Here is an 18,489-nt window from a genome sequence, read left to right on the forward strand (position 1 = left end):
CTCAGTAATCTCCTGTTTTCTTGTCTCCCTCAGGACACTGGGTTCCCTAGGAGCCGCCCCGGGCTTAATGATTGTCCAGAAGGCAGCTATAAAGGGAGCCTAGGAGGCTGGGTGGAGGAGGGAGCAGAAAACCCCAACTCAGCAGATCTGGGCACTGAGAGCAGGAGCCGTGGTCAGAGGCTCTGTATTCTGGCCAGCGGGGCCTGCTCCTTTCTACCATGGCAGCCCAAGGCTATGGCTATTATCGCACTGTGATCTTCTCTGCCATGTTTGGGGGCTACAGCCTCTACTACTTCAATCGCAAGACCTTCTCCTTTGTCATGCCTTCGCTGGTGGAAGAGATCCCTCTGGACAAGGATGATTTGGGTGAGCCCTGGAAGATCAGGGTGGCGGGCCAGGGGACATGTTGAGTATTTGCAGCAGTGCAGGGTGTACAGGCATGTAGTTGCCTGGAGGGTCTGCATAGCAGGACTGGAGCAGCATGTGCAGGATGAGACGCTGAGGTCTGAAACGGTGTGTGGGCAAAAAGGCTGAGGAGGGCTGCTTATCTGGTATGTGCACCTGTGACCCACAGATGTCCTTGGAGGCACTGTTGGTGCTACATGTTCAGGGGTTCTAAGCAAGATTTCCATACATATGTGGGTGTATGCTGAGGCTGCAGCTGACATGAGCTGGCATGAGTGGCACAATGATTTCCTGCAGCCTGGCGGACTGTCTTCCTGGGAGTTCAGTGGGGCAACAGAACTGCTAGAGGCTTTGGGTTGGCATCCAGGATGAGGTGAGAAGTTGGCAAAAGCAAATCCCATTAAGGGGAGCAGTTCCCTCATTGCCCCTGACAGCTATAGCTGGAATGCTCCAAGAGGCTGAGAAGTCACAGGTCAGCCTGGGGCTAGCAGCCATGATGGAGCAGGCAGGAGAGGTAGCAGAGGCAGCTGACCCCCTGAGAGTGAAGTGCAGCGCAGGCCCCTCCTGTTCCTCCGGGAAGGAACCTGTCACCTGCTGAGCGCCTCTACACACCTGACCCCACACCTTCCTCCATCCCTCCCGTGCCTCTGCTCTGCCCTAACCCCCCAGGTGTCCTGCTCCCTGCTCCCCTCCACTGCAGGGCTCATCACCAGCAGCCAGTCGGCAGCCTATGCCATCAGCAAGTTTGTGAGCGGGGTGCTGTCCGACCAGATGAGTGCCCGCTGGCTCTTCTCTTCTGGGCTTCTCATGGTTGGCCTGGTCAATGTGCTGTTTTCCTGGAGCGCCACAGTACCTGTCTTCGCTGCACTCTGGTTCCTTAATGGCCTGGCACAGGGACTGGGCTGGCCCCCCTGTGGGAAGATCCTGCGGAAGGTGAGTGCTTCCAGAAAGCAGGTTTGGATCGGCAGAGAACCCCCATAACCCTGCCCCCAGCAGGTTCCTTGGGACTTCCCTGTCAGCTCCTGTTGCTTGTTGAGATATTTTAGGAGCCTGGGAGTGTTGAGATCAGATAGCAGATGCAGGGATTGGCCCTGCCAAGTAGATCCACCCTCATCCCTGTAATGTGAGCTTCTGGTTCTGTCCCACCTGAGTCCCACCCTCAACCTGAGTTGTAGATCAGGCACCTACTCTGCCCTCCTCTGCCTCACAGTGGTTCGAGCCATCTCAGTTTGGCACTTGGTGGGCCATCCTGTCAACCAGCATGAACCTGGCTGGAGGGCTGGGCCCTATCCTGGCAACCATCCTCGCTCAGAGCTACAGCTGGCGCACCACACTGGCCTTATCTGGGCTGCTGTGTGTGGTTGTCTCCTTCCTCTGTCTCCTGCTCATCCACAATGAACCTGCCGATGTCGGACTCCGTAACCTGGACCCGACCCCTGCCAAGAGCAAGAAGGGTGAGTCCCACCTAAGCTGACCACTGGGGCACTTGATTTGGTAGAATTTTGTTGAGGACTGGTCTTGTGCCTCATCCTGTGTGGACCAATGGGTCCTGGGTTAGGGGTGGCAGTGGAGGTGTCTGGGGAATGACTATACTCCATCCAGAGAGGCAGAGCGAGCAGGTCTGTGGCTCTTGTATCCTGGCCCTTCCTCACAGTTGCACAGACTTCCCTGTCCTGCGTGGTGTCTTTAGTGGTTTGGGTGACTTCCTTCATGTGTAGTCCTCAGTTTCTCTTTCATTCACTGAGGCTTGGAATGGACTGGGGGAGAAAAGAGCAGGGGTTTCACTCCCGTGTGCCCATGGACTCTGCTCCAGTGGTGGGTTAATGAGTGGTGGGGGTGCCGTGGGGGCAGGTCAGCAAGAGCAGAGCCTGAGGCCTGGCCTCTTCCCACCTCCAGGCTCCCCGAAGGAGGAGAGCACGCTGCAGGAGCTGCTGCTGTCCCCTTACCTGTGGGTGCTGTCCACTGGCTACCTTGTGGTGTTCGGAGTAAAGACCTGTTGTACCGACTGGGGCCAGTTCTTCCTCATCCAGGAGAAAGGACAGTCCGCACTCGTGGGTAAAGTGCTGGGATGGGATGGACATGAGCAGTGCAGAGAATGGGAAGCCTAGGCCGGCCTGCCTTTGTCTTCCTTACTCTCCCAGAGGCTGGGCACCACTCAGGCATCTGTGGCAGGTTTACCTTCTGAGACTGTATCTCCCTGGGCTTATGCCACTAAGGGACAACCCCACTGTGTAACATACTTCCTCTCTTCCTTTCCCTCTTCCTGCAACTCCTCTGTGCAGGTAGCTCCTACATGAGTGCTCTGGAGGTCGGGGGCCTTGTAGGCAGCATTGCAGCTGGCTACCTGTCAGACCGGGCCATGGCAAAGGTGAGTGGGTGGAAGGGACAGGAGGAGGCCTTTTGAGTCTTTCCTGCATGGGCGGGCAGGCAAGAGAGAGATGGCTGTATCAGGACACTGGCCAGTTAGCATATGCCAGTTTAGGAAGCAGTATGATCCCAGGTGACTCTTTTTTCCAGGGATAGAGATGAGGCTGTTGGGGAAAGGGTCTTAATTGGTGTAAGGGACAACTAGAATTTCTCAGTTTAGCCATAGGCTTCTCCACTGCCCTGGGAAGACTGGGGTTGGAAATGGACTGGGTGCAGCTCCCTAGCACGTGCCCCATGCCTGCCCCAGGTGGAGGAAGGGATATTGTGGAATTTGGCCTCAGAACATTAACAAGCAGGTCCCAGAGCCTCCAGTGCTGCCTGTAGGCCCGGACTGTGATGGGATTGCCAAAGAGCTGTCAGCAGAAGCCCTGCTGTGTCAGAGTCCAGGGGTGGGGGTGCTCTGCCCTCCGAGGTCCCAACACTGCTGGGACTGTTTCTGCAGGCGGGGCCAGCTGTCTACGGAAACCCACGCCACGGTCTGTTGTTGTTCATGATGGTTGGTATGACAGTGTCCATGTACCTCTTTCGGGTAACGGTGACCAGCGACTCCCCCAAGGTAAATAGAGAGAGCCTGGCTCATGGCAGGGCATGAAGAGAGAGAGCAAGAGCCCCTGATCCCTGTCCTCCTCCCTGGCTCCAGCCCAGGCCACTCTTCCTCCCCCTCTGACTTCCCTTTCCAGTTGCTTCCGCCTCATTTCCCTTCCACTCTGGGTCTGGTTTTCTTCTTTTTTCTCTGTTCCTCTAGGATGGTGCTTTCTGGACTCCAGCTCTCCACCCTCTTGCTGAGCTCACAGGCTTTACGGAGCATGAGGTGCCTTACGCGTGCCTGGTTCCCTCTTGGTCTGTCTCACCTTTGCCCTAAACTCTGCCTTGCCCAGCCAATGCAGCTTGCGTCAATCTGAAACAGAGCACACCCAGCCAAGAGGGATGACTCCCGTATTGCCCTCCTCTGCCCACTGAGGCCCTTGGGTTGGCTCCGGGTGCTCTGGCTCTGTAGCTAGATGGGGTGAGGAGGGTCTCTTCTGTCCCCTTCCTCCTGTTTGTTGCTGGAAGCAGCAACTCTCTTGTCTGCTGGCAGGCAGGCAGGCTTCCTGAATTTGCATGCCTCTCCGTGCGCCCTTGCAGGTCTGGATCCTGGTGCTGGGGGCTGTGTTTGGCTTCTCCTCTTATGGCCCCATTGCCTTGTTTGGAGTCATAGCCAATGAGAGTGCTCCTCCCAACTTATGTGGTACCTCTCATGCCATTGTGGGACTCATGGCTAATGGTAAGCGCTTCCTTCCTTAGACTGCTTTGCCCCCACTATGTCTGAACACAGGCCTGCTGGAGGCAGAAGGGGCCTCCAGGCTCAGCTCTCACACATGGCTCAGGCTCTCCCCCTTCCCTCACAGTGGGCGGCTTCCTGGCTGGGCTACCCTTCAGCACCATCGCCAAGTACCACAGCTGGAGCACAGCCTTCTGGGTGGCTGAGGTGATCTGTGCAGCCAGTACAGCCACTTTCTTTCTGCTCCGGAACATCCGCACCAAGATGGGCCGAGTGCCCAAGAAGGCCGAGTGAAGAGCACCCTCACCGCCCTGCACATGACGTGTGTGAATGGGAGGGGGCTTCTCCGACTAGCACTGAGCCTTTGCCCTTCTGTATCTGCACCTTCCCCTTGTCCAGGTGGCACTGGAGGCTGTCAGTGGCTGTCAGCTTCCCATCCTGAGCCGTATTTAAAAGATTTGGACTTTTAGCTCCTATTTCCTGCCTTCAGATGAACAGGAAACTTCCACAGCAGCCAGGGTATCTTATGTACTCTTCTCCTGGGCCCTGTCCTACACCCAGCTACCCACCCCCACCAGAGGCGAGGCTGTCCCTACAGCTGCAGGGCACTAACGACCTGTGTTCTGCTCGGCCCTAAGTTCTCTTGGTAGTGGGCAATAGCTATTATCAGTACCTCAGTGCCTGGTGGAAGAGAGGAGGCTACCATTCTCACCAATACTCTGGGTACAATAGGAGGTCTGGATGGGAGGATAAGAAGACTGGTAATAAATTAAAACTAGATTTGATAATAAACCAGTCAGTGATTCATTCTTTCAAAAGAGGTAACATTAGCTGGCTGTAGTAGCCCACACATGTAATCCCAGCATTTGGGAGGCTGAGACATGAGGATCGCTGTTCAAGGCCAGTCTCAGTTACTTAATGAAGCCCTTTGCAACTCAGTGAGACCCTGTTTCAAAATAAAGAATAAACCGGGTGTGGTGGCACACACTTGTAATCCCAGTACTTGGGAGGCTGAGTCAGGAGGATCGCTCAGGTTTGAAGCTAGCCTTATCTACTTAGTAAGGCTCTCAGCAAATTAGTGAGATCCTGTTTCCAAATAAAACATAAAATAGGTCTGGGAGTACAGCCCAGAGATAGAAAGCCCCTGGGTTCCACCACTAGTACCACGCATACACACACACACACACACACACACATACACACACACACACACAAAAAAAAAAAAAAAAAAAAAAAGAATAAAAAATAGGGGTGGGGGTATCACTCAGGAGGTAGGATGCCTCTGGGTTCATCCCTAATACACACACACAAAAACAGTTGGGGAGGTAGTGTTGCAATGTATAGTGGTACATGCCTGTAATCCCAGTACTTGGGAGGCTAAGACAAGAGGATCACAGGTTCAAAACCAGTCTCAGCAACTTAGACTGTCAGCAACCTAGTGAGACCTGTTTCAAAATAAAAAGTAAAGCTGGGCGTGGTGGCGCATGCTTATCCCAGTACTTGGGAGGCTGAGACAGGAGGATCGTGCAAGTTCAAAGCCAGCCTCAGCTACTTAGGCTCTCAGCAACTTAGTGAGGCCCTGTTTCCAAATAAAATATAAAATAGTTCTGGGAGTATAGCCTGGAGGTAGAAGGCCCCTGGGTTTCATCCCCAGTACCACAAAACAAAACAAAAAAGTAGCCGGACATGGTGGCATACACTTGTAATCCCAGTATTTGGGAAGCTGAGACAGGAGGACAACAGGGTCACTGCCAGCCTCAGCTACTTAGGCCCTCCACAACTTAAAGAATAAAATTAGGGACTGGAGCTGGGCGTGGTGGCGCACGCTTGTAATCCCTGCGCTTGGGAGGCGGAGACAGGAGGATCGCGCAGGTTCGAAGCCAGCCACACTGGCGTAAGAGACCCTGTTTCAAAAATATAAAATAGGTCTGGGAGTGTAGGCCGGAGGTAAAAGGGCTTCCAGGAACCCCAGTACCACACACACACACACACACACACACACACACACACACACACACAAAAGGACTACAGCCAGGCGTAGTGGTGCACACTTATAATCCCAGTATTCGGGAGGCTGAGATTGGAGGATCGTGGTTCGTAGACAGCCTCAGCTACTTAGGCCCTCTGCAACTCAGTGAGACCGGTTTCAAAATAAAGAATAAAAAATAGGGCAGAGGGTGTAGCTCGGAGGTCAAATGCCCCTGGGTTCCATCCCCAACCCTGCAAAATAAATAAATAAATAAATAAATAAATAAATAGATAGATAGATAGGTCTGGGAGTGTAGCCCAGAGGTAGAAGAGTTACCAGGAAACCCAGTACCACCAAAAAAAAAAAAAAATAGGGGGCTGGAGGTGTAGCTTGGAGGTAGAATGCCCCTGAGTTCAACCCCCAGTACCAAAATATAAATAAATAAATAAATAAATAAATAAATAAATAAATGGCTTGGGGTATAGTTGGGAGGTAGACTGTACCCAAGTACATTCCTTAGCACCACATATACCCACACCCAACATAATAGCAAACACTGGAGAAAGGAAAGTTTATTATAGCACATATAGCCTACCTTCTCCATAAATATATCTGTACAGAGTCAGGAAGTAGGACCATGATATATACAGTAGGGAAGAGGACATGCATCAAGATGCAGGGATCAGACAGTCACCAGGCTCAGCATTTCAAGTATGCTAACAAGGCTGCTGTTGGAGTGGCGGCAGTAGAACCTCTGCTGAAGGATCTCAGAATGTTGGGGCTCACTCAAGGTTCAGCCTATGACCCAGGTCCAAAAGTCCCAGCCTTCTCAGCCACCTCCAGAGCCAGCTTCAGGTTCTGGTCAAACAGCTCACACCTAGGCCAGACCCAGGAGACACAAATAAGAAAGGGTGAGGCCCAAGGCAGTCAATAGACTCTCTACAGAAAGACCATGAAAACCAAGGGAAGTCTTTGGATTTTCAAGATAAGTAAAGGGAAATCAGTCATCTTACTTAAAAGTAACACTGTGGCCGGGCGTGGTGGCGCATGCTTGTAATCCCTGCGCTTGGGAGGCAGAGATAGGAGGATCGTGCAGGTTCGAAGCCAGCAGCACACGCTGGCTTAGGAGACCCTGTTTCCAAATTTAAAAAATGTAAAAATAGGTCTGAGAGTGTAGCCCGGAGGTAGAAGGGCTTCCAGGAACCCCAGTACCACCAAAAAAAAAAAAAAAAAAAAAGTAACACTGTGAGCTAGGCATGGTGGCTCACCCATGTAATCCCAGCATTTGGGAGGCTGAGACAGGAGGATCAGGGTTCGTGGCCAGCCTCAGCTGCTTAGTGAGCCCCTTTGCAACTCAGTGAGACCCTGTTTAAAAATAAAGAATAAGAGCCAGGCGTGATGGTGCACACTTGTAATCCCAGCATTTGGGAGGCTGAGACCTGGAGGACTGCGGTTCGCAGACAGCCTCAGCTACTTAGTGAGGCCCTCTGCAACTCAGTCAGACCTGGTTTCAAAATAAAAAAGAATAAAAATTAGGGCAGGGGGTATAGCTCGGAGGTCAAATGCCCCTGGGTTCTATCCTCAGACCTGCAAAAAAAAAAAAAAAAAAAAAAAAAAAAAAAAAAAAAAAAAAAAGAATAAAAAGCAGGGCTGGGGGTATGGCTCACAGGGAGAATGTCCCTGGGTTCCATCCCCAGTACCACATAAAAAAAAAAAAAAAAAAAAAAAAAGTAACACTGTTCCACACTGCAAATGACTGTGGAGTACACAGGCTCTGACTAGTATCTGGGGAGTGGTCCACCTACCTTATGGGCATTTCCAGGGAGTAGAATGGATTCTTGAGGGCAAAGTCTGAGTAAATTTCATATATTTTTCGGAGAAGAGAATCTATTCCAGCTTGCCTAGGATCTGCTAGCACCACAAACTTGATCCCTGAAGAAAGGCCAAGAATGGTTTCCAAAAGGCAGAGAATGCAACTGATGTCATCCTGTATTTTTCCAGCACATTCAGTCTTTGTCATAAGCCCATTTTCATTTTATCCTTATTGCTACATAAAGTAGAAAAATCAAAATTGTAAATCTAAAGCTAGGTGGGGTGGCAGAGGCTTGTAATTCCAGTACTTGGGGGGCTAAGACAGGAAGGACTGCAGGTTCGAAGACCACCTCAGCAAGTAGGAGACTCTCATTAACCTAAAGACCCTGTTTCAAAATATATAGAGAGCCAAGTGTGGTGGTGCATGCTTGTAATTCTAGCATTTGGGAGGCTGAGACAGGAGGACCACGGTTTGCAGACCACCTCAGCTACTTAGTGAGGCCCTTCGCAACTCAGTGAGACCCTGTTTCAAAATAATAATAATTAGCCGGGCATGGTGGCGCACACTTGCAATCCCAGCATTCGGGAGGCTGAGACCTGGAGGATCACGGTTTGCAGACAGCCTCAGCTACTTAGTGAGGCCCTCTGCAACTCAATGAGACCCTGTTTCAAAATAAAGAATAAAAAATAAGCCGGGCGTGGTGGCGCACGCTTGTAATCCCAGCATTCGGGAGGCTGAGACCTGGAGGATCGCGGTTCGCGGACAGCCTCAGCTACTTAGTGAGGCCCTCTGCAACTCAGTGAGACCCAGTTTCAAAATAAAGAATAAAAAAATAGGGCAGGGGGTATAGCTCGGGGGTCCAAAGCCCCTGGGTTCCATCCCCAGACCCGCAAAAAGAAAGAAAGAAAGAAAGAAAGAAAGAAAAAGAATAAAAATAGGGCAGGGGTGTAACTCGGAGGTCAAATGCCCCTGGGTTCCATCCCCAGACCTGCAAAAAAACAAACAAACAAACAAAAAACACACACAAAAAATGATAACAATAATAACAATAATAATAACAATAATAGGGTTAGGGGTGTAGCTTGGAGGAGGGGTGTAGTTTGGAGGTAGAATGTCCCTAGGTTCCATCCCCAGTACCGCCAAAAAAAAATGTGTGTGTGTGTGTGTGTGTGTGTGTGTGTGTGTGTAAATAAAATATAGGGTTGGGGATATAGGTCAGAGGTAGAATGCATTTGGGTTCAATCTCCAGTACCATAAATAAATAAAGATTTGAATCTAGCGAACAGAACAGAGAGCCGAACTGGTGGGCAGAGAGGAATGAATGGGGATTGAACCCATGGTGTTCTACCTCTGAGCCCTATTTTATTTTTTATTTTAAAAGAGGGTCTCATTAAGTTGTGGAGGACCTCACTAAGTTGCTAAGGCTGGCCGAGAACTTTCGATTCTCCTGCCTTACCTTCCCAAATACTGGAATTACAAGTGTGCACCACCAGGCCTGGCTTCAATTTTATTTATATTTTTGGTACTGGAGATGGAACCCAGGGGCATTCTACCTCCAAGCCACACCCCCAGCCTTATTTTATTTTTATTTGGAAACAGGGCCTCATTAGGTTGATGAAAGTCTCATTACTTGCTGAGGCTGTCCTTGAACCTGCGATCCTCCTGTCTCAGCCTCCCAAATACTGATATTACGAGTGCACTCAGCTTCCAATTTGTTTTATTTTATTTTATTTTATCTTATTTTATTTTTTGCGGGTCTGGGGATGGAACCCAGAGGCATTTGACCTCTGAGCTATACTCCCTGCCCAATTTTTTTCTTCTTTATTTTGAAACAGGCTCTCACTGATTTGCGAAGGGCCTCACTAAGTAGCTGAGGCTGTCCGTGAACCACGATCCTCCAGTCTCAGCCTCCCAAATGCTGGGATTGCAAGCGTGTGCCACGAAGCCCGGCTCAGCTTCCAATTTAAATGTTTATTTTGAAATAGGTTTTAAGTTGCTGAGGCTATCCTCAAACCCACCATTTTCCAGTTTCTGCCTCCCAAGTACTAGGATTACAGGCATGTGCCACGAAGCCTGCCTCTGAATTAACTTTACTGTCACCTTGTGACTGAGCAATCAGGCTTTAAGTTCTACTTTTTGGCGGGCGGGAGGGGGGGAGGCACTGGGAATTGAATCTAGAAGGACTCTACCTCTGAGCTACACCCCCAGCCTGATTTTATTTCTTACTTGGAAATAGGGTCTCAATAAGTTGTGAAGGGCCTCACTAAGTTGCTGAGGCTGGCTTCAAACCTGTGATTCTCCTGTTTCGGCCTCCCAAGTACTGGGATTACAAGTGTGCACCACCATGCACAGCTCAAGCTGAGTTCTAGATCTGCCACTTCCTTCCAATCTTGGAAGTGGTCAGCAGAAACAGTGCCACGCAGAGGACAAATTCAGGCAGTTTCAATAACCTTCATCAAGGAAGCGAGGCAATGGCACTTATGCTTGAAATGCCATCTCCATTTCCTTTCAGTTTTCATTTTTGAATACTCCTTCCAAAATGTGCACAACCTAATAAACATCAGGGTGAATTTTATCTGAACCCAGGTTAATCACGACTGAGCGTGCTAGGTGATGTGGACAAGATCAGCTGAAGGTTAAATACTGGCTTTGAATTCTCAAAACAAGTAGATATTTCTGTACAACTGTCCCAAGAAAACCAGACACCACCCCCATCCTGCTGACCAAACCAAGGCCAACCAATCCCTTTGCTGGATCTGCCCCATCTATTGCTCTGGCCTATCTGGAGACATACCTGTCAGTGTCTGGAAGCAGTGCAGTTTGAATGTGTCTGTTTCCAGCATCTCGATGCCTGAGCTTCCCTGTTCAGGAGACAGCTGGGAGCCAATGGCAAAGAGCCTGCATGCAAGAGGCAAAGCTGGGAACGTCCCTCAAGGATATAAAGAGGGAGTACTTCTCAAACTTTTCTACTGAAATCTCCTTACCTGCTTGGGACAGTCAGAAGAGGTAACATAAACTGCATGGCAGCGGTGACAATCTTTTCTGTGGTACTGGGAATTGAACCCAGGGGCATTCTACCTCTGAGCCACACCCTCAGCCCTATTTTATTTTATTTTGAAACAGGGTCTCGCTAGGTGGATGAGAGTCTCACTACTTGCTGAGGCTGTCCTCTAACCTGCAATACTCCCTCAGCCTCCTAAGTACTGAGATTACAGATGTGTGCCACCATACCCAGCCTGAATTTTCTTTTAAAGTTGTTTGATTCCTGCATATACTGCATTACTTTTATTTGCTTATTTATTGTGGTTTTGGGATTGAACCCACGGGCACTCTACCACTGAGCTATATACACCCCTTTTTACTTTTCTTTGGGGTACTGGGGGATTGAACCTAGGGGCATTCTACCTCTGAGCCAAACCCCCAGCCCTATTTTATTTTGTTTTAATTTTAAAGTAGGGCTTCAAGCCAGGTGTGGTGGCATACATATGTAATCCCAGCATCTGGGAGGCTGAAACAATAGGATCATAATTCGCAGACAGCCTCAGCTACTTAGGCCCTTTGCAACTCAGTGAGACTCTGTTTCAAAATAAAGAATAAAAAAATCAAGCTGGGGGTGTAGCTTGGAGGTAGAATGTTCCCTGGGTTAGTACCACAAAAAAAGTAAATAAATACATAAATAAATAAATAAATAAATAAATAAAGTAGGGCTTCACTAAGTTACTGAGGCTGGCTTCAAACCTCTCATCCTAGGGTGCACCATCACGCCTGACTCTTTATTTTTTTGGAAACGGTCTTGCTAAGCTGCTGAAGCTGGTTGTGAATCTGCAATCCTTCTGTCTCAGCCTCTATGTATTGGGATTATAAGTGTGCACCACCATGCTTGACAATGGCTTTTTATTTTGAAAGAGTGTCTAAGTGGTCCAGACTGGTCTTCAGTTTAGCTAGGATTATAAGTGCATGCCACCATGTCTGGCTTAAATCACATATTTTACTATAAAGCATTGATGCTGAAAACTCATTGTGTAAAATTAACAATGGGGTATATGCACATACTTGCTTAGTTCATGGTTAGGTATGGGACAGCACATTTCATGCCACAGTTGACAGCAAAAAAGGTTTTTAAAGGTTATTTAGTTCAATTGTAATTTATTTATTTATTTTTGGTGCTGGGGTTGAACCCAGGAGCATTCTACCTCTGAGCTACCTACTCAGTCCTATTTTACTTTTTGAAACAAGGTCTCACTAAGTTGCTGAGGCTGCTCAGGAACCTGCAATTCTCCTATCTCAGTTTTCCAAGTACTGGAATTAAAAGCATGTGCCACTACACAGAGCTGATAAATTGCTTTATTTTTTGTGGTGCCCCTGGAGATGGAACCCAGGGGCATTCCACCTCCAGGCTACACCTCCAGCCCTATTTTATTATTTTATTTTATTGTATTGTATTTTTTGTGGTACTGGGAATGGAACCCAGGGGCATTCTACCTTTGAGCTATACCCCCAGAACTATTTTTTATTCTTTATTTTAAAACAGGGTCTCACTGAATTGCAAGGGTCTCACTAAGTACCTGAGACTGTCCTCTTGATCCTCTTGTCTCAGCCTTCCAAATGCTGGGATTAAAAGCATGCACCACCACACCCGGATTCTATTTTATAATTTTGAAACAGTCTAAGTTCCAAATGGCCTCACTAAGTTGCTGAGGCTGGCCACAAACCTGTGATCCTCCTGTCTCAGCCTCCCAAGTATTGTGATTACAAGAGTAGGCCAACACACCCAGCTCAATTGCTTTATTTATTAAATTAGCGGTACTGGGGATGGAACCCAGGGACATTCTACCTCCGAGCTACACCCCCAGCTCTATTTTTTATTCTTTATTTTGAAAAAGGGTCTCACTGAGTTGTAAAAGGCCTCACTAAATAGCTGAGGCTGTCCTCGAACCGCGATCCAAGTACAAAAATAAATAGGGCTTAAAGTGTAGCTTAGAGATATAATACCCCATGGGTTGCATCTCCAGCACCTACCTACCTACCTACCTTCTCTCTCTCTCTCTCTCTCTCTCTCTCTCTCTCTCTCTCTCTCTCTCAACACACACACACACACACACACACACACACACACACACCAGCAGCAACTAGGACTCAGTGGAGAGACTTGGGTAAGATCACACACACTGTATGTAAAGGATCTTGTTTTTTCCCCCCTATAATGGAAGCACCGACCACTTAATAAGAAATATAAAAATATTAACACAGCCACCTGGGGTGCCCACAGGGCCACACTAGCCAGTCTAGAGCCAGGTGCAGGCCAAAAGGCACTAGGAAGGGTTGGGAGGACTTACGAGTGGAACATGGAGGCCAGCATGAGCTTCTCATTGGAGGTGAGGCGGGGTCGGCCGAATCGAATGGACACCGGATAGTTAGCAGGGTTACCCAGATACTCCAGCACCTCCTTCCCGTCGGCCGTGTACCTGCCGTTCACGTCCATGCCGTTGATGGCCAGCACGGCGTGTCCCACTGCAGAGGTGAGGCCGAGGGTCAGCGAAGCCGCCGCCGCCGCCGCCCGCCCGCGCCCGACTCACCGCGGATGCCGTCCCGCTGGCCGAAGGCCACCAGCACGCGCTCGTCGTGCAGCTTGAGCAGCAGATCCAGAGGGTAGCTGAAAGTCTTCTCGGCCTCAGCCCGCGGCGCGTAGCTGTCCAACTGGTAAATCAGGCCGCCAGCTTTGTTCACCACGTACACGCTAAAAATCGCCATAGCTGCCACCTCCCCGCCGCCCAGGCCCGGAACCGCGGTCCCGGGAGCGCCGGCCCGCCGCCACCCGGCCGCGCCTGCGCACTGGGCCGCCCGGCCTAGCCGCGCTGGGTGGACAGGCGCCGGCCGGTACACTGCTGCCGGCTTCTCAGATATGGAGGAGCACCCGGCTCCGTGACAGCGGCCGCCCAGCGACGAGGGGGGCGGTCGGCGGGCGCCTGAAAGGCCGAGGCCACGCCCCACCTCCCTCCGGCAGCGGGCGCGCGCCCCCCGGCCCCGGCCCGCCCCTGACCCGGCCCCGCCTCTCGGTCTCCGCCCCCGCCCCCAGGCCCCGCCCCGCCCCTCGGTCTCAGGCTCCGCCCCTCGGTCCCCGCCCCGCCCCCCTCGGCCACCGGCCCCGCCCCTTGCCCCGGAAGTACTCGTCGCGCCCGGAGGTTTCGGGGCCTGTCTGTGAGCGGCGCTTCCTTTTCGTCCGACATCTTGGTGGGGCTGCAGTGGGTGCAGCTGCTGTCCGAGCTTCGCGATGGTGAGCCTCGGATGCGCGGCGGGCGGGGGCCGGGGCGGGGGCCGAGGCGCGGGGCCGGCGGGCGGGAGGGCCCCGGGGCCGGCGAGCGGGCGGGCGGGCGGGTTGCGGGGCCTCGCCCATGTGCTCCGGTGCGGCGTCCGGGAGCACGGGGCCGGCCTCAGTCGGGCCTGCCTCACGCCCGCTTCCCTCCTGCAGCCGCCCAAGGACGACAAGAAGAAGAAAGACGCCGGAAAGTCGGCCAAGAAAGACAAAGACCCAGTGAACAAGTCTGGGGGCAAGGCCAAAAAGAAGGTGGGAGCCGGCCCGCCTCCTGAGGGAGCGCGCGGCGTTTTGGGATGTGGGTTTTAGAGTCGGCGGTAGAGTATGCTTCTTCGCCCATAAAGCGTTCGCTCCAGCGACTTAGCACGTGTCTTTTTGTGTGTGTGGTACTGGGGATGGAACCCGGAACGCAGGGGCATTCTACCTCCGAGCTACATCCCCAGCTCTATTTTTTATTCTTTATTTTGAAACATCAAGTTGCAGAAGGCCTCAGTAAGCTGAGGCTATCCGCGAACCAAGATTTGGGATTAGGAGGGAGCATCACCACTTCCGGCATGTTTTTTTTTTTTTATTAAGTTTCCGTGGGGGCTCTGCCCATGTTCCAACACCCCCAAAACGTCATTTATTTTTACGATCAGTAACTTGATCTTTGGGCCGGGCGTCGTGGCACATGCCTGGATTTCCAGCTGCCTAGGAGTCTGAGGGGCAATATAGCAAGACTGCCTGAAAAAACTAATGAGTCTTCAGGGTAGCAACAGGAGAGATTTCTCTGGCATGTGATGCTTAAGAGGGAAAGAGTGCTTCTGCCCAGAACACTGACTGGTTTTACTTTTTGTGTTTGTGAGCAGAAGTGGTCCAAAGGCAAAGTTCGGGACAAACTCAACAATCTGGTATTGTTTGACAAAGCTACTTACGACAAACTCTGTAAGGAAGTTCCCAACTACAAGCTTATAACTCCAGCAGTGGTCTCTGAGAGACTGAAGATTCGTGGCTCCCTGGCCAGGGCAGCTCTTCAGGAACTCCTCAGTAAAGGTGAGTTATAATGGTATGCTTTTATAGGGTGAGTTGTCTTAACTGGTAGCCATCCTATGTGCATTTTTTTTTTTTTAATTTTTGCGGGTCTGGGGATGAAACCCAGGGGCATTCAACCTGAGCTACAGCCCCTGCCCAATTTTTTATTCTTTATTTTGAAACCGGGTCTCAGTTGCAGAGGGCCTCACTAAGTAGCTGAGGCTGTCTGCGAACTGCCATCCTCTGGTCTCCCAAAAGCTCGGATTACAAGCGTGCGCCACCACGCCCAGCTCATCCTGTGTGCTTTTACTGGAAAAGCAGTTGGAGTTGAAGTAGGCATGGAGAGTTCAGTACCTGGCCATTGCCTGTGACTTCCATGTCATGAATCCATAGGAAAGGGTGAGGAATCCAAAGAACTATTTGTTTCAAGTGAATATGTAGAATTACAGAGGAAATTGTGTGTGTACCTCTACGTGACACCCACAGCCCTATTTTTTAATTTTATTTTTTTTCTGTGGGTCTGGAGATGGAACCCAGAGGCATTTGGCCTCCGAGCTACACCCCCTCCCCTATTTTTTATTCTTTATTTTGAAACTGAGTCTCACTGAGTTGCAGAGGGCCTCACTAAGTAGCTCAGGCTGTCCGCAAACCACGATTCTCCAGGTCTCAGCCTCCCAAATGCTGGGATTACAGGCGTGTGTCACCCCGCCCAGCTCCTATTTTTTTGTTTTGAAACAGGTCTCACTAAGTAGCTGAGGCTGTCCTCCAACTGCAATGCTCCTGTCTCAGCCACCCAAATGCTGAGGTTACAAACATGTGATATCATGCCCAGCTTTATTTATTTTGAAACAGACACTAAGTTGCTGAGGCTGGCCAAGAACCTGTGATCCTCTTAGCCTCCCAAGTATGGGGATTACAAGCATGTGCTACCATGCCTGGCTTATAGTACTGGGGATAGAATCCAGAGGCATTCTACCTATGAGCTACACCCTTAACCCTATTTTTTTATTCTTTTGAAACACTGAGTTGCAAAGGACCTCACTAATTATAGCTGAGGCTATCTACAAAACATGATCCTCCTGGCAACTCTTCAAGAATAAAGTTAAAGGCTGGGTATGGTGGCACATACTTGTAATCCCAGTACTTGGGGGACTAAGTAGGATCTTGGTTTTCTGCCAGCCTCCGCTACTTAAGTGAGGCCTTCCACAATTTAGTGAGACCCTGTTTCAAAATAAAGAATTGTATTCAGGCGTGGTGGCGCACACTTGTAATCCCAGCGCTTGGGAGGCTGAGACAGGATTGCACAGGTTTGAAGCCGATTTAAGATACCCTGTTTCCAAATAAAATATAAAATAGGTCTGGGGGTGTAGCCTGGAGGTAGAAGGCCCCTGGGTCCCATCCCTGGTACCACCAGAAAATTTTAAAAAATAAAGAATTTTAAAGAGTAGGACTGCCGGGCATGGTGGCGCACGCTTGTAATCCCAGCATTTGGGAGGCGGAGACCTGGAGAATCGTGGTTCGCGGACAGCCTCAGCTACTTAGTGAGGCCCTCTGCAACTCAGTGAGATCCGGTTTCAAAATAAATAATAAAAAATAGGGCAGGAGGTGTAGCTTGGAGGTCAAATGTACCTGGGTTCCATCCCCCGACCCAAAAAAAAAAAAAATAGGACTGGAGGCATAAGCTTCCCAAATGCTGGGATTATAAACATCTACCACCACACCCAGGGAGTTAAAAGAATTCTGATAAGTCTGTTATGAATGCATTAGATTTAAAAATCCAGTAGTGGGTCTTGTTATTTTGTTTTGTTTGGGTACTAGGGATGGAGCCCAGGGACATTACCTCTTAGCTACACCTCCAGCCCTATTTTTATTTCTTTTTATTTTGAAACAGGGGGGAGCAGGTCTGGAGGTGGAATCCATGGCATTCAACCTCTGAGCTACACCCCCAGCCTTATTTTCTATTCTTTATTTTGAAACAGGGTCTCACCAAGTAGCTGAGGCTGTCCGTGAACCACGATCCTCCAGTCTCAGCCTGGGATTACAAGCATGTGCCACCACACCCAGCTGCAATTCCAACATTTGGGAGGGTGAGATAGGAGGATCACAGTTCTCTGACAGCCTCAACTACTACTGAGGCCCTTTGGAACTCAGTGAGACCCTGTTTCAAAAAAATAAAGAATAGCCAGGTGTGGCAGTGCCTGTTTGTAATCCCAGCATTCCGGAGGCTGAGAGGAGGATCGCACAGGTTTGAAGCCAGCCTCAGCTACCTAGTGTGGAATTTGTGATTTCTTCCCCCTCCTTTTGAGTACAATTCTGAGGATTGAACCTAGATACTAAAGCACTATACCACTGATTTATGCCCCCACTCCAGAAATAGTGGCCTATTGCTGTTAAGAGTGTTTTTTTTTTAAATAAGGAAAAATGAAATTTTAGTAACTCGCAGTTAGTGGGTTCCTAGATTAAAAGATAAATGGTCAGCCGGGCGTGGTGGCGCACGCTTGTAATCCCAGCATTCGGGAGGCTGAGACCTGGAGGATCGCGGTTCGCGGACAGCCTCAGCTACTTAGTGAGGCCCTCTGCAACTCAGTGAGACCCGGTTTCAAAATAAAAGAATAAAAAATAGGGCAGGAGGGGGTATAGCTCGGGGGTCAAAAGTCCCTGGGTTCCATCCCCAGACCCACCAAAAAAAAGAAAGAAAAGATAAATGGTTATCAAGAACTAAAGGTGAAGCCTGGTGTGGTTGTACACACATATAATCATAGTATTTCTTATAATTGTACTTGGGAGGCTGAAAGATTGTAGGTTGGAGGACAGCCTCAGCAATTAGTGAAGTGGTGAGACTAATCTAGTGAGACCCTGTTTCAAAATAAAAATAGGTTTAGGGGTATAACTTTGAGGTAGAATGCCCCTGGCTCGATCCCCAGTACCATTAAGGGGGGAAAAAAAACATGGATATACCTGTCTGCTACCAGATCCTCCCAAATTAAGCAATTATTTTGTGAAGGGACAGAAAAACTGTCATTGGTACTATGTGAAAATTATTCTTTTTAGGACTTATCAAACTGGTCTCAAAGCACAGAGCTCAAGTAATTTACACCAGGAACACCAAGGGCGGAGATGCCCCAGCTGCTGAAGATGCATGAACAGGTAAGCAAGAACACAGGCAGGTGGAAGAGGTAAACATCTCTTTCCTTTACAAAGCTCTGTAATTCTGATCTCTCTTTTTTTTTTTTTTTTTTACAGGTCCAACCAGTTGTATATTTGGAAAAATAAAACTTTATTAAATCAAA

General features: G+C 49.8%; 3 protein-coding genes across 10 annotated transcripts; 2 read left to right on the plus strand and 1 right to left on the minus strand.

Annotated features, from left to right (window-relative positions):
- Positions 1 to 218: 218 nt before the first annotated feature.
- Positions 219 to 4,387, plus strand: SLC37A4 (solute carrier family 37 member 4; the record flags this gene model as incomplete). 4 transcript variants are annotated; one of them, XM_080718625.1, is made up of 9 exons in its annotated part: positions 219 to 366; positions 1,106 to 1,338; positions 1,616 to 1,859; positions 2,302 to 2,460; positions 2,688 to 2,773; positions 3,275 to 3,388; positions 3,578 to 3,643; positions 3,958 to 4,096; positions 4,221 to 4,387. In XM_080718625.1, the coding sequence occupies 9 exons, from the start codon at positions 219 to 221 to the stop codon at positions 4,385 to 4,387; spliced, it is 1,356 nt and encodes a 451-aa protein (XP_080574751.1). The 4 variants fall into 4 exon arrangements, with proteins under 4 accessions (XP_080574751.1, XP_080574752.1, XP_080574753.1 ...); XM_080718627.1 differs by having other exon boundaries at positions 346 to 366; positions 1,075 to 1,338; XM_080718626.1 differs by lacking the exon at positions 3,578 to 3,643.
- A 2,473-nt stretch (positions 4,388 to 6,860) lies between these two features.
- Positions 6,861 to 13,657, minus strand: TRAPPC4 (trafficking protein particle complex subunit 4; the record flags this gene model as incomplete). 5 transcript variants are annotated; one of them, XM_080719746.1, is made up of 5 exons in its annotated part: positions 6,861 to 6,939; positions 7,868 to 7,994; positions 10,670 to 10,773; positions 13,212 to 13,386; positions 13,452 to 13,657. In XM_080719746.1, 5 exons carry the CDS (start codon positions 13,624 to 13,626, stop codon positions 6,861 to 6,863), a joined length of 660 nt encoding a protein of 219 aa, XP_080575872.1. The 5 variants fall into 5 exon arrangements, with proteins under 5 accessions (XP_080575872.1, XP_080575868.1, XP_080575870.1 ...); XM_080719742.1 differs by having other exon boundaries at positions 13,341 to 13,386; positions 13,452 to 13,626; XM_080719744.1 differs by having other exon boundaries at positions 10,670 to 10,718; positions 13,319 to 13,386; positions 13,452 to 13,626.
- A 451-nt stretch (positions 13,658 to 14,108) lies between these two features.
- RPS25 (ribosomal protein S25) lies at positions 14,109 to 18,473 on the plus strand. Its single transcript, XM_080697448.1, has 5 exons — positions 14,109 to 14,149; positions 14,345 to 14,440; positions 15,037 to 15,220; positions 18,251 to 18,346; positions 18,443 to 18,473. The coding sequence occupies exons 1-4, from the start codon at positions 14,147 to 14,149 to the stop codon at positions 18,340 to 18,342; spliced, it is 375 nt and encodes a 124-aa protein (XP_080553574.1). The 5' UTR covers positions 14,109 to 14,146; the 3' UTR covers positions 18,343 to 18,346; positions 18,443 to 18,473.
- The last annotated feature ends 16 nt before the right edge of the window (positions 18,474 to 18,489 follow it).

Source organism: Muscardinus avellanarius (assembly GCF_963383645.1).
Source record: "Muscardinus avellanarius genome assembly, chromosome: 1".
NCBI classification, from domain to species: Eukaryota; Metazoa; Chordata; class Mammalia; order Rodentia; family Gliridae; genus Muscardinus; species Muscardinus avellanarius.

Bases quoted from the DNA above. Each gene is read 5' to 3' on its own strand.
- RPS25 (XM_080697448.1), top strand. The intron at 14,441-15,036 runs GTGGGAGCCGGC...GTTTGTGAGCAG, and splicing joins GGGGCAAGGCCAAAAAGAAG to AAGTGGTCCAAAGGCAAAGT. The intron at 15,221-18,250 runs GTGAGTTATAAT...TATTCTTTTTAG, and splicing joins TCAGGAACTCCTCAGTAAAG to GACTTATCAAACTGGTCTCA.